Here is a 22424-nt window from a genome sequence, read left to right on the forward strand (position 1 = left end):
CTTTGTTGCTGCATCGCCTCCTGTAAAGTCAATTTGTTTCTTGTACGTGCAGCTTTGTAGGCCCAATTTTTAAATTTAATTTTATTTATGGCTGTACAAATACATGCATCGCACCGCTTAACAAAGCTGTCCTCATTTCATTCTAAAATGTGACTGGGAACTCCAAAAATTCAAATTGCGCATGTCTGCTGGCTGCGCCGTGTCCGCAGCTCAGTGCGCAGTTTCAGAGGCAGCCTGGTTGTGGAAGCGGCCTGTAAAGTAGCTGAGTTCTGCTCTGAGCCACTTTCTTTATGTTCTGGAGGAATAATTCTGGACTGTTTCACTCTGTGGAAGTTTAATAATGAAGAAGCAGCAGATGATTTATTGATCTTTACTGTTAAATCACTGCGCAGTAATAAATATTGACAAAAACGACAAATATATACCAATGATTTTTATTTTTCACATATTTAAAATAGTAAAAACGCTTTTCTTGCTGAAATCTGGTTGCTGATTTAGTGCAGGCTCGTTTAATTACGAAGATTTCACATATTTACACTGATCTGGTCTAAAACCTTCATTATTTCAAAACACTTATCCAAATTGTTGCAATTTTATTATTTTTTAACGTTTAATTTTTAACATTTTTTGTGTTTCATGAAATATCAATAATAAAATGTGACATGCATGTATAAAATTTCACGACATTATGGCTATCATTATTATCAATAACTCCACTGACTAAAATGCATCATTTTATTTGCATGTAATGTTTTGCCCATAAAAATAACGATAAATCAATCAGTCAAAACTTAGTATAAATTACGTGTATCCTGTTCTGAGGCTCTATTATTTAATTTAACAGCAATATAGACCAAAAATCATAATAACCAGTTAAAACGAACAAAATCTGCTATCTGTTGTCATAATATGCAAAGAATAAATTGGATAAAATATTATTTGAAGCAGTGTTAGATTGTAAAACACTATTCATTTGAATTTAATAAAGAATAATTAATGTTTCCTGTTAATTAGCTATTTTTTAATTGCAAGATCAAACGTTTTACAGCTAAGAGTGCATTTTTACGCACAAACTAAGTCAGACTGTTCTCTCTTCTCTCATGCTGGATCGAAACTAAAGTCTGTTTTAAAAACAAAAAATCTATTTAAATGTATTTCATCTATATAATTAAAACAAAATGACCTAAAATGGCACCGTTTTTAAATTCCCAGAGGCAGCGTTTGATCTAAACGTCGTGGATCTGGACACGGAGCTTCTGCTGGACGTCCAATCATTGACTCTGAATTTGTGCCAATAAACGACGTGAAGTTTATTTCAGAAAGGATCCTGCAGAGGCCTCGAGCTTCACGGTGATTCTACCGGAGAAAACAAATCGGAAAAGAACCAAACCATGAAGAGAAGAATCAAACATCAGATCCACAAACCGCACCGAAACCTCAATGAGTGGAATTAACTCATTAACGGGTTAATTAGGGCCATAAATGGGGCAATTAATATGCAAATCACGCACACACACGCCCTGTTTATTTATAAGCAGCTCCAAACCCACCACACAGCTCCCAGTTCGACCACACGCTCTTTACGCAGCTTTCAGAGTGTGTGAGGTTATTTCCAAACGTGCACGAAGAAGAAAATCCAGCTCATCTCCCAACTCAGCTCATCTGCTTTTATTTTAAATCCCTGCTGTGGTGCTTTCACTGGTACCTGCGTCTCAATCACACGTTTTTATTCTCACGAGACTCCAGTGTGACTTTGGAACATGACCGACAGCTTCTGGTTTCATTTACGCACCAAAATATTAAATAGAAAAAGCAGGTGGTCCTATAGATCATGATCAGTATCTTAAATAAATTCACACTCTTACAAATAAAGAGAAACATTTCATGTATTTATACCAACTGTGTCATAAAGTTTATATTTCTTAATGCATTTGTTGATAAAATAGATACTGTGAGTCGTGCAGTGGTTTATTTTTTCATTTTAGCTGTTTTTTGGCTGCACATTTAAGTTGCAGAGAAAAAGGACTGAATGAGTTTGTTGTGTTCATGAAAACTGCACGTATTTATGTCAACGTGCACTTTAAAAATGTTTCAGAAATGCAGCTTGTATTGTCATGGAGCAGAGGTTTTGTTGTAAGAAGCGATTTTTAATTATTATTATTATTATTATTTTATTGATTGATTTAGTATTGCTGTTTATTTGATATATTGCACGACAACATTATGCGAACATTTCATAAACCTACTTTAAAATGCTGCGCAAAATTCTAATAAAAAATGCAGAATGACTTTTCTATCCATTTTGTAGCAGCAGCCCAACTAAATAAATTTAAATAATCGTCAATACAGGAACGTTTTGAGGTAATTCTTCCACGTTCTAACGCGTGTTTCTCCGGTGGAGGCCCCAGGCTGGAGGCTCTAATGTCCAGATATGAGGAGCATGTCGTGCCGGTGTGTGAAAATGCGCGCAATGTCCCCCAGAGAGACGCTCCTCTCGCTGCTCCGCCTGAAGACATGATTCATTCACCGGCTCCACTTTGACCACATAAGGCGGCACGAGCGGCCCCCTCAGCGGGCGGGACCGGAGGACGGTTCCGGGGGGCCGAGATCACTCGTGATTGGTTGCTCTGCGCGCCCTGATTGACAGGTCCCTCTCTCCGGCTTCTCCTCTAAGCTCGGTTGTTGACACTCTCCAAAAGTCCGCACGGCTCCTCCGGACAACGGAGGCTCTGTTCCAGCTCGTCTCTTCTGTCTCCAGGACGGACAAACTCCTCTGCTACCACGGGACTGTCCGGCGTGGATGCTCTTTTCTTCTTCTTCTCTCTGCGTGGGGTTTGAACTTTTCCTGCTCCCTTCATCTCGCTCCGAGACAGACATGGCAGAGAAGCGGAGGTCTCCGTGCGCACTGAGCGTGAAGGCGCACGCGTTCTCGGTGGAGGCGCTGATCGGGGCGGAAAAACGACGCAGGACGACCGGGGAGGATGCCGTGTCTCCCGGGTACGAGGACGGGACTGACGTGTCTGATCTAACCGGGAGTCCGGGGCTGCGGGCCGACAGAGCGTGCACGAGCGACCGGGGCAGCGAGGCGGAGTGTGCAAGTGACGGATCCCGTAAGTAGAAAACACAGAGAAAACCTCCAAAAAACACAACACGAACACCAATAATTAGAACTAAAATGAAGCATTTACTTGCATATAAAATGGTTCCTCAGATGCCAGATTACTGATATATTTTTAAATTAGTAAAACATGTCTGATTTGACTTTAAAAGTTATGGCTACTGCAAATTATTATTTTTTCACCACAGGCTGCACATTTGCCACTCTTTTGCTGTATTTTAAAGAGAAAACAAAATCTCTTTCCTCCTAATTGCAGATACTTTCCTTTAGAAGCAGATTTTTCCTTTTCCATCAGATTTATGCATTCTGTCTTCTGCATAAAAATCAGTAAATAAGATGCAAAAATATTTAAAAATGCAGATTGTAAAGCCAAACAATGCCAGAGCCCCACAGTGGGAATGTGATATCATATCACTGGCCTGGTCTAGTAAATATGAGTGGTGTGAGTGTGACTAATGTGAGAGGCTTTATGAGTTGTGTTGCAATCATAAACACGCCAATTAGCAGCGTATAAAGGCAGGAGGGAAACTGCCACGGAAAGGATACCGAGAGGTCTGCAGAGAGCATAAAGCGACTGGCCCCTGACGAACTGAAATCTGCTGCAAAGTTCTTTTTTCTTTTTCTTAAAAAATGGCTGCAGAGCTGTGTTAGTCGGGCTCGTTAGGCCCACGTCTGGTGTCCATAAATTTCCACCACTTGGGGAGGCCTGGGGTTGAATAGCGCAAATAACAACAGCGGTGAGACGCATAAACACTGCAGTTAGGGCGCAATCTGAACGTATCCTGGATGGTAAAATAGATTTAAAACTCAAGTGTAATAATGGGGATCATTATAGGCTCCACATGCTGCTGGGAGTTCAACCGAAACTCAGAAATAATTGCAGTAAACTTGACGTTTCTTATCTGCAAATTCACTAATTAATAGAGAGTTGCATTCATTTTTAGAGACACAAATGTGTAGAATATTATAGTTTTTATGCAGTAGGTACAAGCAGTTTATTAAAGGCCATTTATTTTACTTGCAGTAAAATTAGTGATATTTCCTTCACAGCAAAAGCTACTGGAATAGCAGTAACATAGGTGGCTTAATAATAATAAATGCAAAATTCACTCTCATAAAACCTGCTGTCATGTTATTCTGCTTCAACTACATTCACATTTTAGTCTTTTCCACGAGTCACAACACATAAACAGAAGATGAAACACCGTGCAGAGTGAATAATATTTTACCTGAGTGCCATTCCAAAACAAAAACGTGTCAATCTCGCCTCGTCCCGGAGCAGCTGAGAGCGACGACGCGCTGCTGGAGAGCCCGCAGCCCACGGCTCTGTGCGCGGCGCCGGTGACCGGAGGAGCCGGGGAGGAGACCCGGGTGGACCTGCAGGGATCAGACCTGTGGAAACGGTTCCACGAGATCGGCACCGAGATGATCATCACGAAGGCCGGACGGTGAGACGGAGGACATATTTGAATGGATGCATGAAAGTCGAGGATGAAAAAAAATGGCAGAAGAAATAATATTTGGCTGTTGGGATTAAAGAAACATCTATGACTTTTTATATAAAAATGCATAAATGTGAAATACAGCTCACTAAATAACAAGTTTGGTAATTAGGGTGAGATATTTATGAAGCAACTTCGAGATATTTTTATAATAAAATAATTACGCATGGAGCTATAATTCCTAACAGGACATTTTCTGTTGTGTTATCGCTTTATTTAAGCTGCTAATTTTAGTCTATTTACATGATGATGATAAAAAAAATAATTTTCCTATTATTATCACTCTTATAGTTTGGGTTAGAATGAGTGCAGAGTGAACAGAGGATTTACTTGAAAGCTTCAGTGCAGCAGATTTATTTGGTTTTCCTGTCAGGCGGATGTTCCCTGCCATGCGCGTCAAGATCACGGGTTTGGACCCACATCAGCAGTATTACATCGCCATGGATATAATCCCCGTGGACAACAAACGATACAGGTAAGACGCACGAGTTACGCACACAATTTTACGCAATATATGGCACAAAATTCATGCGAAAATTTTCATCTTTAAGTGCCTTACTGAAGTCTAAATACCATAACAAATCGTGATATGAGCATCAAAGTGAACATATCTGCTTCCTCTCACGCAGGTCCCATATAGAAACGGGAACAGTGCAGTCATTTTCGTTAACATGAGTCCTAATTTAGACTCCATCTACGCAGTTTTCTGAAACAAACCCCGAGATTTTTCAATTGTCCAAACCCCAGCTTACTGTCCACAAATGGCTGCTTGGCACCGGTGTTTTGTCACGGCGGTTTTGTCATCCCTTTTGGAAAGGGCCTTTTGGACGCCTTAACCTCTCCACCCTGCGGGGTCAAACCAACAAACGTCGTTAGAACGCAGGAGAAAAACAGCGTGTTGCTGCGCAGCCAAGTCCGTGCGTGCTGGTGCACTGTAGGCCTGTCATTTTTAAACTCGTTTATATGTGAAAACACTTTTTTAGCGGCGCCTTGGAGCGATGAGTGACAACCTGGAGCACTAGACTGTCTGTGTTCCTGCGGTGGATTTAAAAAGTTTGAGGAGGAGAAAGCGTGTTAAATTTGCAGGTTTTAAATGCACCCAAACGTTTACCAGAAGGTGATAAATGCACCTTTAAACAGAGGAGGTTCTTGCCTCCCACATGCAATCACATCGTTTAAAGCGGAGAATAAACTCTGAATAACTGCTTCAGGTCTGCTAAAATTGAACTGGACATCTATGCATAAAATCTTGCACAAATAAATAAAATATACAGGATTTTGTGGTGTTTATTAATTAATATATTTTCTCCAAAATGCCAAAACGCACAATCAGATCACAGTTTGACTTGAATAATAATCACAATTTATGTAAATGACTTTGAAGTAACCAGAGCTAGTTTGAGTTTTTATAAAAGGCCTCACATTTCCTCTGATTATTACTCATCTGCGCCACAAACCAAAAGTAAAGCAGTCAGTCCTTCCTCCCCGCTGCTGTGCGTAAAGTTACAGGCTGTACCAGCTGAAATGGTTGCGTAAAATGTGTACATTGTGCTCATTTGCCATTTTATGTGGGTGTGCTGTGTAGATACGTGTATCACAGCTCTAAGTGGATGGTGGCGGGGAATGCGGACTCCCCTGTGCCGCCCAGAGTGTACATCCACCCGGACTCCCCGGCTTCAGGAGAGACGTGGATGCGTCAGGTGGTGAGCTTCGACAAACTCAAACTGACCAACAACGAGCTGGACGACCAGGGACATGTAAGCAGCATCACATAGCATACCCAATATATTATTATAACACATATTTGTGCTCCATATATACTTGCATTATTGTGGCCAATTTACTTCATCTTTATTCTAATATGATAATAATTTAAGAGTTTATATTTTTTTGGATAATTCTGCAGCATCCTTTAAAAATCACTGCAGGTACTATAATTAAAAACTCACATTTACAAGATAGTCAAATCCTGCAATCTAATTTTCATGCATCTCTGTTACAAATACAGCTTAATATAAACATGTTTGTTGAGCTGCATTGTTACAAACTGTAATTCAGTCTGTAAATTAGTGCATTTCTGTGCATCTTTCTATGTGTGCAGGTGCAAACCACATGTTAATTTCCCCCATAATCATATTTAATAGTCATTAGCAACATGAAACTGTTGTTTTGCATTCTAAACTTCAATCATTTTCTCCCTCCCTGCTCAGATCATTCTTCACTCCATGCACAAGTACCAGCCGAGGGTCCATGTGATCCGGAAGGAGTGTGGCGAGGAGTTATCCCCAGTGAGAGCCATCCCTGCTGGGGAAGGAACCCACACTTTCTCCTTCCCCGAGACTGTGTTCACCACCGTCACAGCTTATCAGAACCAACAGGTAGCACAGCTCAACCACCTTTTCTCTTTAAAACCAACACTCATACAGCCACATTTCCACTGTGTTCTGCTGCAGGGACATGGAGTGTTTTGTAGAGATTGCGGGTGCAAAATTGTGATGATTGATACAGATTAACAAAAAAGATTGTGGAGTTTCTTTAAGCTACAAGGCTGAAAGAAAAAAAGAAACTATTTTAATTTCTGTATCGTAAAATTTTTATGTCTTGGTCTGGACTGCATTTAAGGGCAGATTTCTCTGTGAGTGTGTGTGTTTTGCAAAACAAAAAGGCAGGGAAAAAAGCAGTCAAATTTTCCTAGAAAGTGTTTTTTAGAAGAGATTTTTAGGAGATGATGGTGCTACTCGCTCAACTTGTTTTGTCTTACACTGCCTGAGGATCTTCAGTGAGGAAAAGTTGCTGTTTTTTTTCTGGATTTTTGCACTCGAGCATTCAACGTGAGCTTTGAAGTAGATGTTAGCTGAGGTTGGCTGGCCCACAGCGCATGATGGCTGCAGTCAGAACATGGTGGCGATGCCTATAAAAGTCCCTCTGGATGCGGGTCACAGAGCTGGGCCTTAAACACCACCCACAACCTGAGCAGAGCCCCACAGACATTACAGCCTCACAAATTCACATACATGTGCAAGGAAGTATACAAGTAGGCATGTGCACAAACAGCTAACTGAGCACACAAAAGCATTTATTTAAAGATCTGAGTGAAAGATTACAGAGAAGGATATTACTCTGGCTGGGAAAATCCTCAATTATACAATATATGTTATGGTGGATTTTGTAATAACTGAATTTTTGGAAATAATTAGAGTCTTATTTTTGCTTTTTCAGATTACAAGGCTGAAAATTGACAGGAACCCATTTGCCAAAGGCTTCAGAGACTCTGGCAGAAACCGGTGAGTTCATTTTAACCACAGAGATTTTCACATTATCTGGTGCATTAGGGGTAGGGCTGCATTAGATTCTGGCTTAGTTGTGGTTTTTGTCGCTGCTATTTCAGTCGGATTTCATTGGGAGCAAAACTATGTATTTATTTATTTCTTTAGAATGGAAAAAAAGTGCAACAGCCTCCTATTAAAGCTCCCCTAAATGGCAGAAAAGACGGGTATTATTACGACGAGCTGGTGATGCATTTTCATTTAAACGTGCTAACTTTAAAGGCAAATTAATTCCTACAGTTACAGGCACAAGACCGTGAGAGGAAAAAAAAAAAGTCAACTTGGGGCTGCAAACCTAAATGGAGCGTCAGATTCCAGCCAGCCTCGGGAACATAAACATCAACAGCAAAATAATAAAAGTCAAGAGTGTCCTGGAGAAAAATCTGTATAAACACATTTCTAAACATACATAAACACAGCATTAAAACAACACAGCAGTAAAACTCCAACAGTCTCCAAACAGCCACTCCCCTGAGGCCTCGCAGAAATCATTAGAGAGGAGGGGAGAGAACAGGGAAGCAGGGCGAATGTGTGAGACAGAGCATTCAAGAGAGGGCAGGAAGGTAGAGAACGGCAAACTGGATAACCCAGAGACCTTGACAGCAGACCCCATAAAAGTTAAACTCAGGAAGGCTGAAAAAAAAACACTCCCCTTAAATATTACAGGAAGAGTTAAGCAGTTTGCTAAATAAACTTCTGCTCTGATAGGCTGCCTCCGTGCACACAGGACCGCTCCGGGCAGCTTGTCTAAATTATCACCGTGGCTACAACCCCGCGGGGGGAGGACTTTTATCCTCACGCTAACGAGGGGTAACAGAGCACTCGCATTACCCCGCCACAGCAAACCCCTCTGCCCCACCTTGAGGAGGAGGGAGGCTCGGATTGGGTGGGTGAAGGTGGAGGGGGGAGTCCCACCTCATAAATCGTTGCTGCGGCTTCCTGCTCCTTCGTCCTGATTCGCCCGTAAAAGTCGTGTGAAAGCAATTACCTCCGAGCACCCGACCGGCAGCAGCCAATAGCAACGTGGCGTTTATGCCCCTCATTACCTGCGGTCTCCATGGAGACGGCAAGAGAGAGGCCCCACAGGCGACTAAGATGGCCGTCAGGTGCTCGGCGTAATGTGGTGCTGAGCTGAGCGAGGCTGCAGCTGTAGAAAAAGCAGAACGTTTCAGCTCCGAATGTTGGGTTTTGTGTTGGTTTGTGAGTCGTGCTGATGTCCGTGTGTCATTTCTGCAGGATGGGTTTGGAAGCTTTGGTCGAGTCGTACGCATTCTGGCGTCCATCCCTGCGAACGCTCACGTTTGAGGACATCCCTGGCATGGCCAAGCAAGGTAAAGATAACTATCAGGATACAAAATCTGCTGGAAAAACCAAACCCTTGACCCCTACAGCGAGGCAATCCAGTGGCTCTGTCGTGCTGGCGGCCGAATTTTGTTGGCATGGTTTGAGTCCAATTGCTGCAAATCATTGTATAGTTTTTCTGAGTGATCCTTGAAAACAAAATCAATGACCCCATCCATAGAGCACCTTCTGTCACTGAAGGATTCCTCTAAGTGACCTGATCTTAACCCAACTAACCACTTATGGGAGGTTTTGGAGCAACATGTTGGACAACGCTCTCCACCACTATTATCCAAACACCAAATGGGGAAATCTCTTTTGTAAGAATGGTGTTCATCCCTCCAGCTGAGCTCCAGAGACTTGGAGAATCAATGCCAAGGTGCTTTGAAGCTGTTCTGGCAGCACACAGTGACCCAACACCTTACTAAGACGCTTTATGTTGGTTTTTCCTTTAATTTGCCACCTCATCTGCAGTTTATCAGTACCTTCCATGACTTAGACGCCCATAACGACAGCAAGGTGTTGTTAAGTTTGGGCTAGCAATCTGTTTGGTCAAGATTAGGGAAGGATTGTGGACAATGTTTCCTAAAACTTCAAACAGGAGGTGTTTTGTTAAAATGTCATGACAGTTTTTCTTTTGCTTCTGAGAGACAGTTATTTCCACGGCTACAGCGTCTCATCTATAAACATAGATAATTCTTTCATCAAAATTTCCTGAAAGAGATTCAAGTGCCTCACTTCAGCACATATTCAGTATTGAGTATCTATGTAAGGTATCACTTAGCATAAAAACTCAATATGCATATAAAAGGTCTGTAAACATACAAAGTCCAAACAAAAAAGGAGGTCCTTCCCAGCCTGAACCACCTCTGTGGAAGTCCAGGCTTTTCTTGCGTTACTTATCTATGTCATTATGTAACATTCACATAACGCTGGCCTATTAGTTAGTTTGGGCCTCAAACAAAGAATGTTTCCCCTTTAAATTTTTTTCTGTAGGAATTGCATCTTTCTGCCTATATTCACTCACATACCTGGAATTACAGTTTGTAGCCAAAGCTACCTCACTTTTGTTGACAAATCAGAGCAGACTGGTGCTACAAAAAGACAGGAGTTAAAAAAGAGTATTTCAGATAGATTTAAAAAGAAAGTGCTGCAGCAATGTGCAGTATGGCAAAACTTATTCGTTTTTTGAACTGTAGAGCGTGCAAACATTCTGCTAGACCCAAAACTGAAAATTCCATACCTGTACAAGTGCATAATACATTCTCTATAATATGGATCAGTCATGTTATGTCAGACTGCTACCTGAGGAGACCAATACAAATCCAGCTTGTTAGATTAATGCATCTCATTCTGTTCATTATTTAAGATATTTGGGTTATCAATGATTTTGAGAAGAGGTGCTGCAATAATATCCATTACAGACATCATGCCATGTCAGGGTACTACCAGAGATTCAAATCCAGCTTGTTAGATTGACACATCTAGTGCTGTTCATTATTTAAGGTATTTGTGTCACTTTTCTGTTTTGCTGCCTCTTGTTCTGTAGGAGTCCCGGGAGCTCATGGAGGGATCGGACCATCACCTCACCTGCTCTCCACGTCCCCGTGCTCCTCACCTTTCCAGGTTTGCCCTCTCAGCCCGCCTGACTACACCTGCAGCCGACCAACGCACCCCCTCCACCGCTACGGCAACCCCCCAGAGCCCTTCCCTCCTCCCAGAGGTTCGTCCGCGTACGAAGGCGAAGCGTTCTGCTCCCTGCCGCTCCCTGCCTCTCAGCTCGGCTATCTATCCAACCCCACCCCGCAGGGTTACGCCGGTCTTCGCCTCCACACGCCGCCCTACAGCCTGTACGGTTACACATTCCCCCCTCGCCACGCCTTGCTGCCAGCCCCGATAAGATGGCCGCCGCTGCCACTGCCAATCACCAGAGCCCCTTCCTTGGCTCGTCTCCCAGTGGGACTCTAACGGACAGTCTGGGCGTGCTCAGCGGAGGACAGCAAGGCTTCTTGTTCGACTCTCGGACTTTAGGACTGGCCGGTAGCCAGCCGGGAGGTGGGGCCTCACAGGTCACTGCCCACATGGGCTGAATTTGACTCTCACTAAAAGTAAAACGACACCCTGGAATGAGTTGCTTTTGGTTCAGAGCGTTCTATGAATTAATTATCCACGTGTTGAACTGTGGACAAACAGAAAGGAGTGAAATCAAGTCATTGGTTCTGTGAACACATGAGCTGTACCTGAAGGGAATATTTCTCATCTTTCGAGCATGTTTTCTACGACATGCGTGTGCAGCTGCAATGTTCAGTAAAGGAACAATGGATGAGGAGTAAAGTAAAAACGATGTAACCCACTGACTCAACTGGAACTGAATTCGGACTGGGCTGACACTGGGCTGGCCCAGACTATCAAAGCGAGCACTTCAACCCCTTTGGCAGGAGGCCCCGAAGCAGTAACTATGATCCTCACACAGCATTTTACATCGCCTCCACGATGTTGCCGACTTTGGACGGAGCTACCAAACACTACTTTTAAACTCGTAAACCTTTTCTCATTACATGCCTGATCATGCACTCCCAGCGATATGCACTACAGGCAGGGCCTTTTCACCACTCCGACTTATGAAAACACACAACATCTAGAGCCTGGCGCATATTAACGAGATGACATCATGGCCTCCAGAGACCTCCGGAGATATTCTGGTGGACCGATGAGGTCAAAGCTGTGGGAGAGTGACGGCTGACGAACTGATACTCCGCTTTGACCGACGTTTACTTGATGCAGCTGTTTGGACGTCAGGCTGAAGAACACTTTTCCTTGTGTGACAATGACTCTGTATATAGCGGTGGGGGGGAGGGGGGCGGGAGAAGAGATGTGTATATAAAGGGCTGTGTGACCCTTCGCACTTAAAAACCCCAATGCACCTGCTTCTGCTCTTTAGACTGGGTCAGGTACGTAGCGGTCTATTACCCTGAACTTGACCGAAAAGCTTTTTCTCTGTTTTGCAAAACAAACTATTATCAGCGAAGCCCTTTTTGGCCGGAGGACATTAACATTTTCTGTGACCTTTATCGAGCCAAATAAATATATGTATTCATGTGTTTGAATGTAATCAATATCTTACTAATTTAACTGGTTCTGTAATGTAATTCAGTGTATGTGTGAGAGTGTGGGTGTGAGAATTTCTTTTTTTATTTTTATGAAAGCAATCACAATACAGTATTTCCATGAGAAAAGAATACTTGAGCTCATGTATAAGTAACTGTGAGTGTCGTGTTTGTGTGATAAAGCTGTCAGTGGCTTTGGTTGCTGCACAGACTTGAGATGCCAGAAAGTTGGAAAACGCCCCGGAGACCAGTGAGAAACTTCCAGACAAATGCATTCACACATGCACATACAAATAACACGTCGTCTTTATCGCGCAAAGACCTAAAAGTCTGCAGAAGGGGCTGGTCACACGAGAGAGGGTGTGCAGGAAAATGTGGATGTGGGTGTGAGAGCGTGGATATATGAGTGTGAGCATTTGTGTGTGTGTGTGTGTGTGTGTGTGTGTGTGTGTGTGTGTGTGTGTGTGTGTGTGTGTGTGTGTGTGTGTGTGTGTGTGTGTGTGTGTGTGTGTGTGTGTGTGTGTGTGGCAACAGGTGGTTGAGTTGTCAGCAAGTGTGTGACCTCACAGTCTCAAAGTTCATGTAGATCCATGAGAATTGACACCCCTCCCTCCCACACACAGACATAGATGCACACTCAGAGCGCTGTGCTGAAAGCCAAGATTTTCACTGAGTTCTTTGCATCAGTGTACATTTGTTCATTTAACCTATTTTAACACCTGAACAAACAGAGAGTCCAAGAAGACAAAACACACAGAAATCTCCGGATTCTTCTGCACCTCGTACCCCAAAATTGACTTTTACAATGAAAACAAGGCGAGAACTACACACTGCAGCTATTATGATACTTGGTCGTAAAGAGGCTTTGTCAATAGTAAAGCTACAAAAACATGAAGGGAATATAAAAGATGACATGTGAAACTTCAGCAGCTGGATGAAAACATGGAACCTGGATCCTGCGTCGTGTATTTTTAAGATTCAAGATTCAAGATTCAAGAGTTTTATTGTCACATGCTAGAAATTACATGAAGCAATTGCTGGCAGTGAAATGCTTGCGTCTCTCTTTCCCAACAACAGTGCAAAAAAAGAACACACAACAATCAAGATAAAGTATAAAAAGTGCAAATGAGGTGGGTTGTGCAAATGTTCAGGTTATTTGGAGTTTAAAAGTCTTATGGCCTGGGGGATGAAACTGTCTCTGAGCCTGCTGGTGCACAACTATGCAATAAAATGCTTCTCAAAACTACAACTAAAAAGAGTCCAGACATGATTAGGAAACCGTACGATGGGGAAAACGCTTTGCTTGTCTGCACTAACTCGAACTTTCACTACGCACTCAGGACAGGAAACAAAGTGGGGATGTAGAGGAGGCAAGTCTTTTTGTTTCTGCTTGGAAATAAAGCAGAACTTTCTGCTTTAAACCACGGAGTTTAACAAAAAAATACATAAAATATGTATGAATTACAGACATTTTTGATATAGTTCTGCTATTTTCACATGTTCAGAAGAAATTGAGGATACACTAACACAATTATGCACTACTATAATTGGGAATTATTAAGAAATATCAACTGCAAATCCTGAGTTTTCTATCTCGAGATGTTTTTCAGGCCTTTACTGCAGTCGCTAGTCTTTCTGCTCTCATTATTGTCTGCAGTACATGATAGGCAGCTCAATTGTCTTAAGGTTTCTTGACCTCTTGGGTTGCTTTTGCGGTATGTTTTGGGTCTATACTGTGAAGCACTACCCTATCAGTTTAAGGTATTTGACTGAATCTGAGTAGAAGCACACCTCACAAGTCATCCTACTATTTTTATCAGTAGTCACATCATTAATAAACACCAGTGCCCAGCTCCACTGGCAGCCATTCATGTCCACCACGCCGTAACATTCCCTCCAGCATGGCTGACAGATGATGTGGTTCTCTTTTCTTCCCATTATTCTCCTACGAGTTCATCTTAGTCCACAGAATCTTGTTCCAGGAATGACTAGGCCTTTTTTTTTTTTTTTTTTTTTACATGTTTTCTAGCAAAGTCTAATCTGGCTTTTGTGTTCTTGAGTGTCACCAGTGGTTTGCATCTTGAGGTCAGAACTTATATCCATGAAGGCGTCTCTTGGTTCTATACTCTGACGATGATATGCCTACAGAACTTCCTATTCTTGACCTGGCTAACTGTTGTGCAGAGGCTTTTTATCACCAAGGGAGGAATTCTACCACCATCCACTTTACTTGTCTTCTGTGGTGTTTCAGTACATTCTTTCTTTTTCAGAAAATGTTGATTGTGCTCCTCCTAAAGTTTCAGGTATCTCGCTGATAGGCCTAATGATAGCCATTTTCACTTGAATTAATATTTAGAGAACACTCCAGAGTTTTTAATCTCCTTACGTTGTCATGAAATAAGTAAACAGGCCACACCTGACTGTAAAACTGCTCATCAGTCAACTGTCCGATTACTTCTGAGCCTTTTGAAATTGCAGAACCATGTAAAAAAAATGGCTGTAATTTCTTCAATAGTTAATTTTTGTCTAGTGAAAATCAAGTGTTTTATTGTGTTAACATGTTCGAATGGCATCTTTTAATGCGCTGGAAGACACATTATGAGCAAAATAAGACTTTCCACCCTGACACTGCAGTGTCCCAATCTTAAAAGCACAGTTTCAAACTTTCAGGTTTTCATAAAATCTAAAGAAACAATCTTTTCCGCCTGCACTTCTGTACCTGAATTCTTCTTCAGAATCGGTTACTACAAACACAACTAGCTGCACTTTTTCGAATATTACAACTTGCCGTTGTGTAGCATCGAGTAGTTTGACTGAAGATTCTTAAGTGAGCTGGTGTGCTCGAGGAAGCAGCTGTCTAGAGTTACATCTAAGCCATTTTAAGGCAGGAAATTAAATATTTAACTTTGATGCAGAGAGGTGTTTTTTTAGTGGTTTATTCAATAACTTGTGGGGGACTTTAAACCTTTTAAATTAAAGCGAAAAGTCTGTACCTTAAGGACATCTTGAATGCTTAATTTCTAAATGACTGGTGGCATCACGAGAAAAAAATAACTGTCAATTTTCCATATACTTATGGACTTAAATGCATTTGTAGGAGTCTACGGAGCTCAATAATTTATTACAAACTAATCAAAGCAACAATAATGGGGCCAACAACCACATTAGCCAAACTCCTTAGTTTAAATCCTCACTATGAAGACACCGAAAGGTATGAAACTGTAATCTCTACATTTTTAAGGTGCAGGTGATTTTTTTTTCTGTGGCAAACCTAAAATTACATTTCCCAGGACTGCACAACACGCAGCACAAAATAGCTAGCTGTTAACTGGATGGTAAATCGGCTGATCTTGTTCTACAACTTACAACTGATTCACCCAAACTTTTCCTCTGATTTTTCACCTTCCACAGTTCGCTGACTCTCTTCCCCGCTGTCACCCATTTCCTCCTCAGCTCTTCTGTCCCCCCTCAGTTGTCTCCTGTCACTCTGAAGGTGAGAGGTCCTGACGAGAGGAGCACATGTGAGGGGGGAGAGAAAAGGGGGGAGGAGAGCTTATTTTAGAACCTAGGAATGATTGGCTTGTTGCTTCTGAGTGACAGCGGACGGAAACCCTGTCTGGTGCATCATTATCATGCAAGCAGGGACGCACGCAGACGGAAACATTTAAAGTACAAGATCCAGAATAAATCTCCTTCTACCTCGACAGCTTTTCTAAATTTCTGATTTGGAGAGGAAACGTAAAATGGGTTTAAAGCTGCGGAATGTCTCAGACACACTCACAGATTCACACAGACACACTCCTGCATGGTGTCGGCGGTCCAGTGATTCTCGGCTGAGGTGGGGACATTAACACTTGCGTACGACCAGGTGCCGACGTGACAGATCTGTCACGTCATGTCCTCCCCTCCTGTGCCGAGGGCAGGGGGAGGACGGAGGAGGAGGGAGGGAAGACGAGGGAGCAGTGTGTTTCAATCTGGGCTGTAGCAGGTTTTGGTCTCTTCATCAGTAGCTCGGGAGTTTGTAGTTAAACATCAGAGGTCAAATGTGCACAAATATTGAATTACCAATTAAACCAACCCGTTGGCTTCTCCATATGAATGTGAGTGCAATTAATAATCTTTAAGTGAATTCTGATGGCTGGAGGGATCATCTCTACACATCAGGCAGACTAGTACCTCAATATATGGGGAAACTGAGGCATGATCTGGAAGGATCAGATCGGAACGTTCATCAGAGAAAGTTCTACTCAGATTTCATCTTTCTGAAGCCAACACTTTCCAACACATTCTCTGCCAGTCCAACCGTATACTCATGTGAATCGAGTTGTCGATTTTGGCAACAGAAATCTAAAAAATTAAAGAATTAAACGAGAAAATATCTTGCTGAACATGAGTATTCATACCAATATTCAACACAGTCTCACACCAAAATGTTTAATAGCAACGCTGGTCGGGGCAAAAATGCACAAGTTCAACAATGAATGCTGTAAATCTGTTCTTTTGTAGTGGTCTGTGTCCACTTCATGCAATTTACAAGTTTTTTTTTCGCTTTACACTTGAAAAAAGCAACTACGCCTGCAAAAGATTGCAGCTCTAAGTTACAGGACTTCTACCCAACAGAGTGAATGGTTTTGTGGGTTTTTTCAGTTGCTGTTTGGTTTTGTTTTTGCTACAACAGCATTTTGTTAAGTTGCTCACATTCAGGAAAATTTCATGATTTGGGCTGAAATACAACCGCTGAAATGTGTTTTACTGTCGTTTCCAGTTACTATTTGCTTTTATTCATGCCACAGAACTATTTAGTTGAGTTTAGACTCTAAAATACTTGGTTATGTTGAGGAAAAGATCATGATCACAAGCCCCAGTTGTTTACCATGTTGATAATGACCAACTTAAAGAACTGCCCTTAAAAAAAACACGCTGGCATCTCTTAATTTTACAGCATTTCTTTTTTCTTCATGAAATTAATACATTTTTGCATTGTGGACCAACACGGCTATTACATCTTTTTTGTTACTGGGTTGGTTCTGAACCAAAGTGCTACACTAATAACAAAATAAATAATAATACATTTTATTTGTATAGCGCTTTTCAAAACACTCAAAGACACTTTACATAAAAATCACTGACTGGATGGGTTTAAATTTCCAGTTATGTCTCAGCTCCAGTTTGCAGTCAGTGAAGATATGGATTCTTAAATCTGAAACACCTACAAATTTCTTGTCACATGTTTTATCCATTCTTGCTTTTTATCGGCTAATAACACTAGAAATCAATCTCATCATTGTCACTGTTAAACTGTGAAGTGAAAATAAAAAGTCTGCCTGTTTTACTCAGTAGTAAACTTGTGATCCAACATGCATAAATGTTTGGTTTTTATACACTTTAACAACTTGTTTTAAACAGTTATGATTGGATAAGAAGATTTATACTAAATTGAAAATCCAACATCTCTAAATTTGATCCCCATATTTGTAGAGTAGAAAAATATTTTATGTCTGGCATCACAATCAATATTCCTTAGAATATCTCTGAATTCATTTTGACATGCATCTTTGCATCTACAAAGTGAAAATGAGGTGGATGTGCACAGAACCAGATTTAGCCTGTGACCTGCTGTGACCCTTTGTGAGCTTATTTGTTTGTTGGCAGCTATTTGAATGTGTCATCACAATGAAACTCACAGTAGTACACATTAAAGTGTTAAATGTATCATCTTTACTCGTAATATCTATTATTATCTGAAGTCGACTACTTTGGTGTACTGTTAATATTATCCACATGTAAATACACACTTAGCAGAGCTGCCAAAGCAGCTCATCATGACACTGAATATCCCCACAGCTCTGAGGCATCAAATCAAAGCTGAGAGATGTCAGTCTTCATTCTAGAGTCGATCTGCGTGTGTTGGTGTGTAATCATGCCAGCTCAGGAATACTAATATAGACATACAACATAAAAGTGACGCATGAATGAAAGACAGCGAGCAAAGAGCGGACTCTTTCAAGAAGTTCTGTGATTGTTGTGTCACCAAAACCATGCGTGCAACGTGTCCAAACGGTAACAATTCAGGATACACGTGACGCTGTGCTATTCACATCAGGATCTGCATTTTCACATTTTTGTGACTACTAGTAGATTCACATTTTCAGGTTCTCCTTGAAGTGTAAACAGTAGCAGAGAGCAAACATCACGTTCTGGAGAATCATGGCTGGTGTTGAGAAGTGGGCTTCTGGCTACCATCAAGAGAAGAAACGGCAGCAACAACAAAGCTGATCAGGTCAGGAGTACTCCAAGAGCATCCTTGTTGTTGTCTTTAACATACTGACCTGATTGTGCACTGTTGAATTTCTCTCAGGATTATCGATCTGATCTATCCGATCTATCCATCTATCCGATCTATCTATCCATCTATCCATCCATCTATCGATCCTTGTCCTCCAGGGTCAGACTCAGAACATTCAATAGAAGTGACACCTTACTCATTAGATTTAGCTCCTTGTGACTTTTCTCTTCCACAAATAAAATTCCACTTGAAGGGTTGCCATTTGGAGCAGTGTGGTGCTGCACATGGAGAAGAATTCTAAAAATATTTTGAGCCCGGTACGAGTTCAGATTTTTTCAGGCACAGTCTTGGAACTTTTTGATCACACCTCATGAGTGTATGTTGTCTTGATGCCATGAAATGTGATCGCTGTCATTCATTTCATTTGATAAACTACAGCAAAAGCCAGTGTTTTTACAAAGCTGCCTACACTCCCACAACTACATGAACAGAAACACACAAGTTAACTGTCTGTTGGTTTGAAAGGTTGAATTATGAAACCCGTGTGTTTTCCACTTGCTGCGTGGAGCTGAAAGTTACAAACACAAGCACTTGTCATTTTCACACATTAACTCATCCAACCAACCAGCTCAAGATCCCACCACACTAAAGAGACTTTGGTGTGTTTTTACCAAGAATATCCTTGGTGAACAAATTCAATAAAACCAGTAGATTCTGGTAAATATGAGCAATAAGTAATGACAACACAGGAATGATGCCATTGAGCTGGGAAAACTGCATTACCTCAAAATGTTCTCTATGTACAATCTGATGGTCTGTTGCAGTGTCAAACAGCGAGTCATGGCGAATGCGGAATAAACCTATTTACCATATCTTTCCTCTAAACTCACTTTCTTTCTTCCCTCGGGGGAATTGGCTACCCTGAGCACTCAACACAGAAGTTCGTATTTGCATAGAGGCCAGTTATGTGGTTTTAGCATTCTGTGTGATTGAAGTGTGCATTAACATACGGGCCAGCGACGCAAGCGCGTGGTCGATCGTGCTCAGAGGGGAGTTGCGGCCGGCCGTACGTGACCAAGCATACGAACCGGGGAGTCCACAGGTGAGGTCATGTTGGGCAACGACAAGAAAGTTCCCTGGAGCAAATAATAAGGTTTGGCAAAGAACCTTGCAACTGTCAGAGGCAAAAAAGAGGCCTGTTTGTATGTGATGAGCAGCGGATTAGACTCACAAATGGCGGTTTGTGTGAAATAAAGGAAAAGCCTTCTTGAAGACAAAAGGACTCCTTAAGGTTTCCCAAACAGGAATTCTGTAATGATGTTAAAATATGTGTCAACACACATTTCAGGGTTTCACGTCTATATGAAGCCTGTGTGCTGTAGTGTTTTCTCAGTTTAAGGAGCTAAAGATTTATTGAGGAGACGGGAGAGGACAACTGAGCAGATTTTGCAGTGTGGCATTGTACATTATCCTGCTGGGGGAGTGTCGCTGCACTGAAGATGTGTGCTTGGTCTACAGCAATGTTTAGGTTGGAGGTTAAGTATCATCCAGCTGAAGGCCAGGACCAAAGGTTTCCCAGCAAGCAATCTGACTCACTGGAAGTAAACTGTGGTATAAATCTACAATTGGTTGCTCAATTTAGGAAGCTTTCTCCTCTTTTTTTCGCGTCCTCAGTCTTTCTAAGTCAGTCACTCTGCACACAGGAAGCCCAGAAAATGGAAAAGTTTCTTGTGAAAAAGGTCTTTTTTTTTAATCCAAAGCATATTTCCCTACATTTAACCAAGAACATCTATTAGCTACACATTAAAACACTCTGACCCATCCAGTCATGGACACTAGAGGTGTCCAACACTGATTTGGAGCTGGATTTCTTTTGATTTTGAGGATTGCAGGTCTGTGTTAGACTTGTTCCAACTCATCTCACAAATGCTTGATCTTATTGGTCAATGTCCTTGGCTCTTGGTCCTGTTCCTCGAGCTATTCATGAGCAGATTTTGTAGATAGGCAAGGCGCATTATCCTGCTTGGATAGTGCAGCTGCCATGAAGATGTGCGTCTGGTCTACAGCAATGTTTAGGTGGGAGGTTAAGAAACATCCACCTGAATGCCAGGACCAAAGGTTTCCCAGCAAGTAATTAATTAAAATACCGATAATCAGAAAAATGCCAGATATCAGCCAAGATAATCAACAAGGCTGATAATCGGTCTATCCATAACACAGATTTCAGGGCTTCAAATCTTATACTGTATCAAACTGGCGTGCTGCAGTCCAGATTTACTGGGAGAGACAGGAGAGGACGACTATCTTTTGCCCCTGCTGCTGTTCTGGAAGTGCACCTGTGTTTCAGCTGGTGACAGGAGCTGGGTGGGTGTGCTGATGATGTTGCAGGCTCAGCTTAGCTACGCCTGCGTGACCTGTTAATGGCCTAGCGGGTATTTGATGACAGTTGCAAGAATCTCAGGCTCAGGGTGTCCTTTACAGCCGTTAAATCTTTGTCATCAAATCTACCCGGGCTAAACTGATTTATGGCGAGCTCCGCGATGCGTGTTTCTCAGTACCCCCCTCATATCAGAAATCCCGCGAACTCTGATCTATGACGGGGGTGTTGAGAAATAATAATGACACAATATTTTCCTGTAATCTTTCCATGTCAGCAAAGAGGACACCTCCTCTAGACTCTCCATACAGTTTGACGCCGATATCAGAACAACTCATATTGGTGTTCATAGTTAGCATGGAACACTTCATGCTTGCGTGAGATATTGAGACGATCTGACAGACTGAGTGTCCAGCCAAAAGGAAAGGAGAGGCTCTGCTATGTCTTGTAAATGTCTATCAGATCTTTAACCATGTGATCTGTGGTTCTGTCCCTCCCGAGTCCTGGGGCCAACACATAACTGAATGCAGGACGGTTATTCACAGCTGCCTTAGCGCACAGTTTCAAGGGTCGAGGTTCTTTTCGGGAACTTAAATTAACACTTGACCTATGCACTTGTTGAGCACTGGACCGCTGCCACTAACTCTGAGCAAAAAGGAGCGAATGTGACCAAGAGCGACCTTAAACTTAACAACCCAGGGACAACTGTCATGATGTCATCCGAAGGAAAAAAAACCCTGGACCTGCTAAATGAACCCTGGAAAAGAAAAAGGAACAGATCCCATAAAATACTGTGACAAAACCCACAGTGGGTTCAGGATATGGTACATTTTCATCCAGAGAGCCAAAGTGAAACTGGAACTTCTGTGTTCTGTTCCAGACGTACAAAAACCTCATTGTAAATCTCGCTGACATTTGTAATAATGCAAACAAGTAAAAAATCCAGTCCTGGAATGTAACCTCAGTCTTCATTACACCATTCAGTTTAATAAGATTGTCTTGCTTTGGTTGTTTAGTCAGTCTCTTTTCAGTGGCCTTTAATAAACACAATTTCCCACAAGCCCTTAAGGCATTATCCTTCACAAGTACTTCCATACTGAACAGTTCTGCACCTCACATTTTAACTCCTGTGTCAGCGTTCAGTGCCAGTACAGGGAGCGTTGTGTCCTTTTTGTATCCAGGCGGAAAGCAGCGCTGTGCAGTTTTGGCTCGTTTGACTAGAGTTTTAGTCCCACCACAGACCTGAAATGAAAATTTTCCCTTTTATTAGCTGTTACCTCAATCTTTCCCTATCTTCCTCTAACTCTGGCCGTACCTCAAACATAATCTCCTCCTAATCTTAACCATACCACACATCAATATTGTAG

At 42.0% G+C, this 22424-nt stretch overlaps 1 protein-coding gene across 1 annotated transcript; it reads left to right on the forward strand.

Moving 5' to 3' along the window:
• The first annotated feature begins 2630 nt into the window (after positions 1-2630).
• On the forward strand, positions 2631-12549 carry tbx18 (T-box transcription factor 18). Its single transcript, XM_022195171.2, is given in 9 exon segments — positions 2631-3110; positions 4401-4566; positions 4994-5095; positions 6206-6377; positions 6831-6998; positions 7840-7904; positions 9183-9277; positions 10837-11154; positions 11157-12549. Coding segments are annotated over 9 exon segments (1617 nt in total). The 5' UTR covers positions 2631-2800; the 3' UTR covers positions 11378-12549.
• The last annotated feature ends 9875 nt before the right edge of the window (positions 12550-22424 follow it).

Source organism: Acanthochromis polyacanthus, chromosome 16, assembly GCF_021347895.1.
Source record: "Acanthochromis polyacanthus isolate Apoly-LR-REF ecotype Palm Island chromosome 16, KAUST_Apoly_ChrSc, whole genome shotgun sequence".
Taxonomy (NCBI): Eukaryota; Metazoa; Chordata; class Actinopteri; family Pomacentridae; genus Acanthochromis; species Acanthochromis polyacanthus.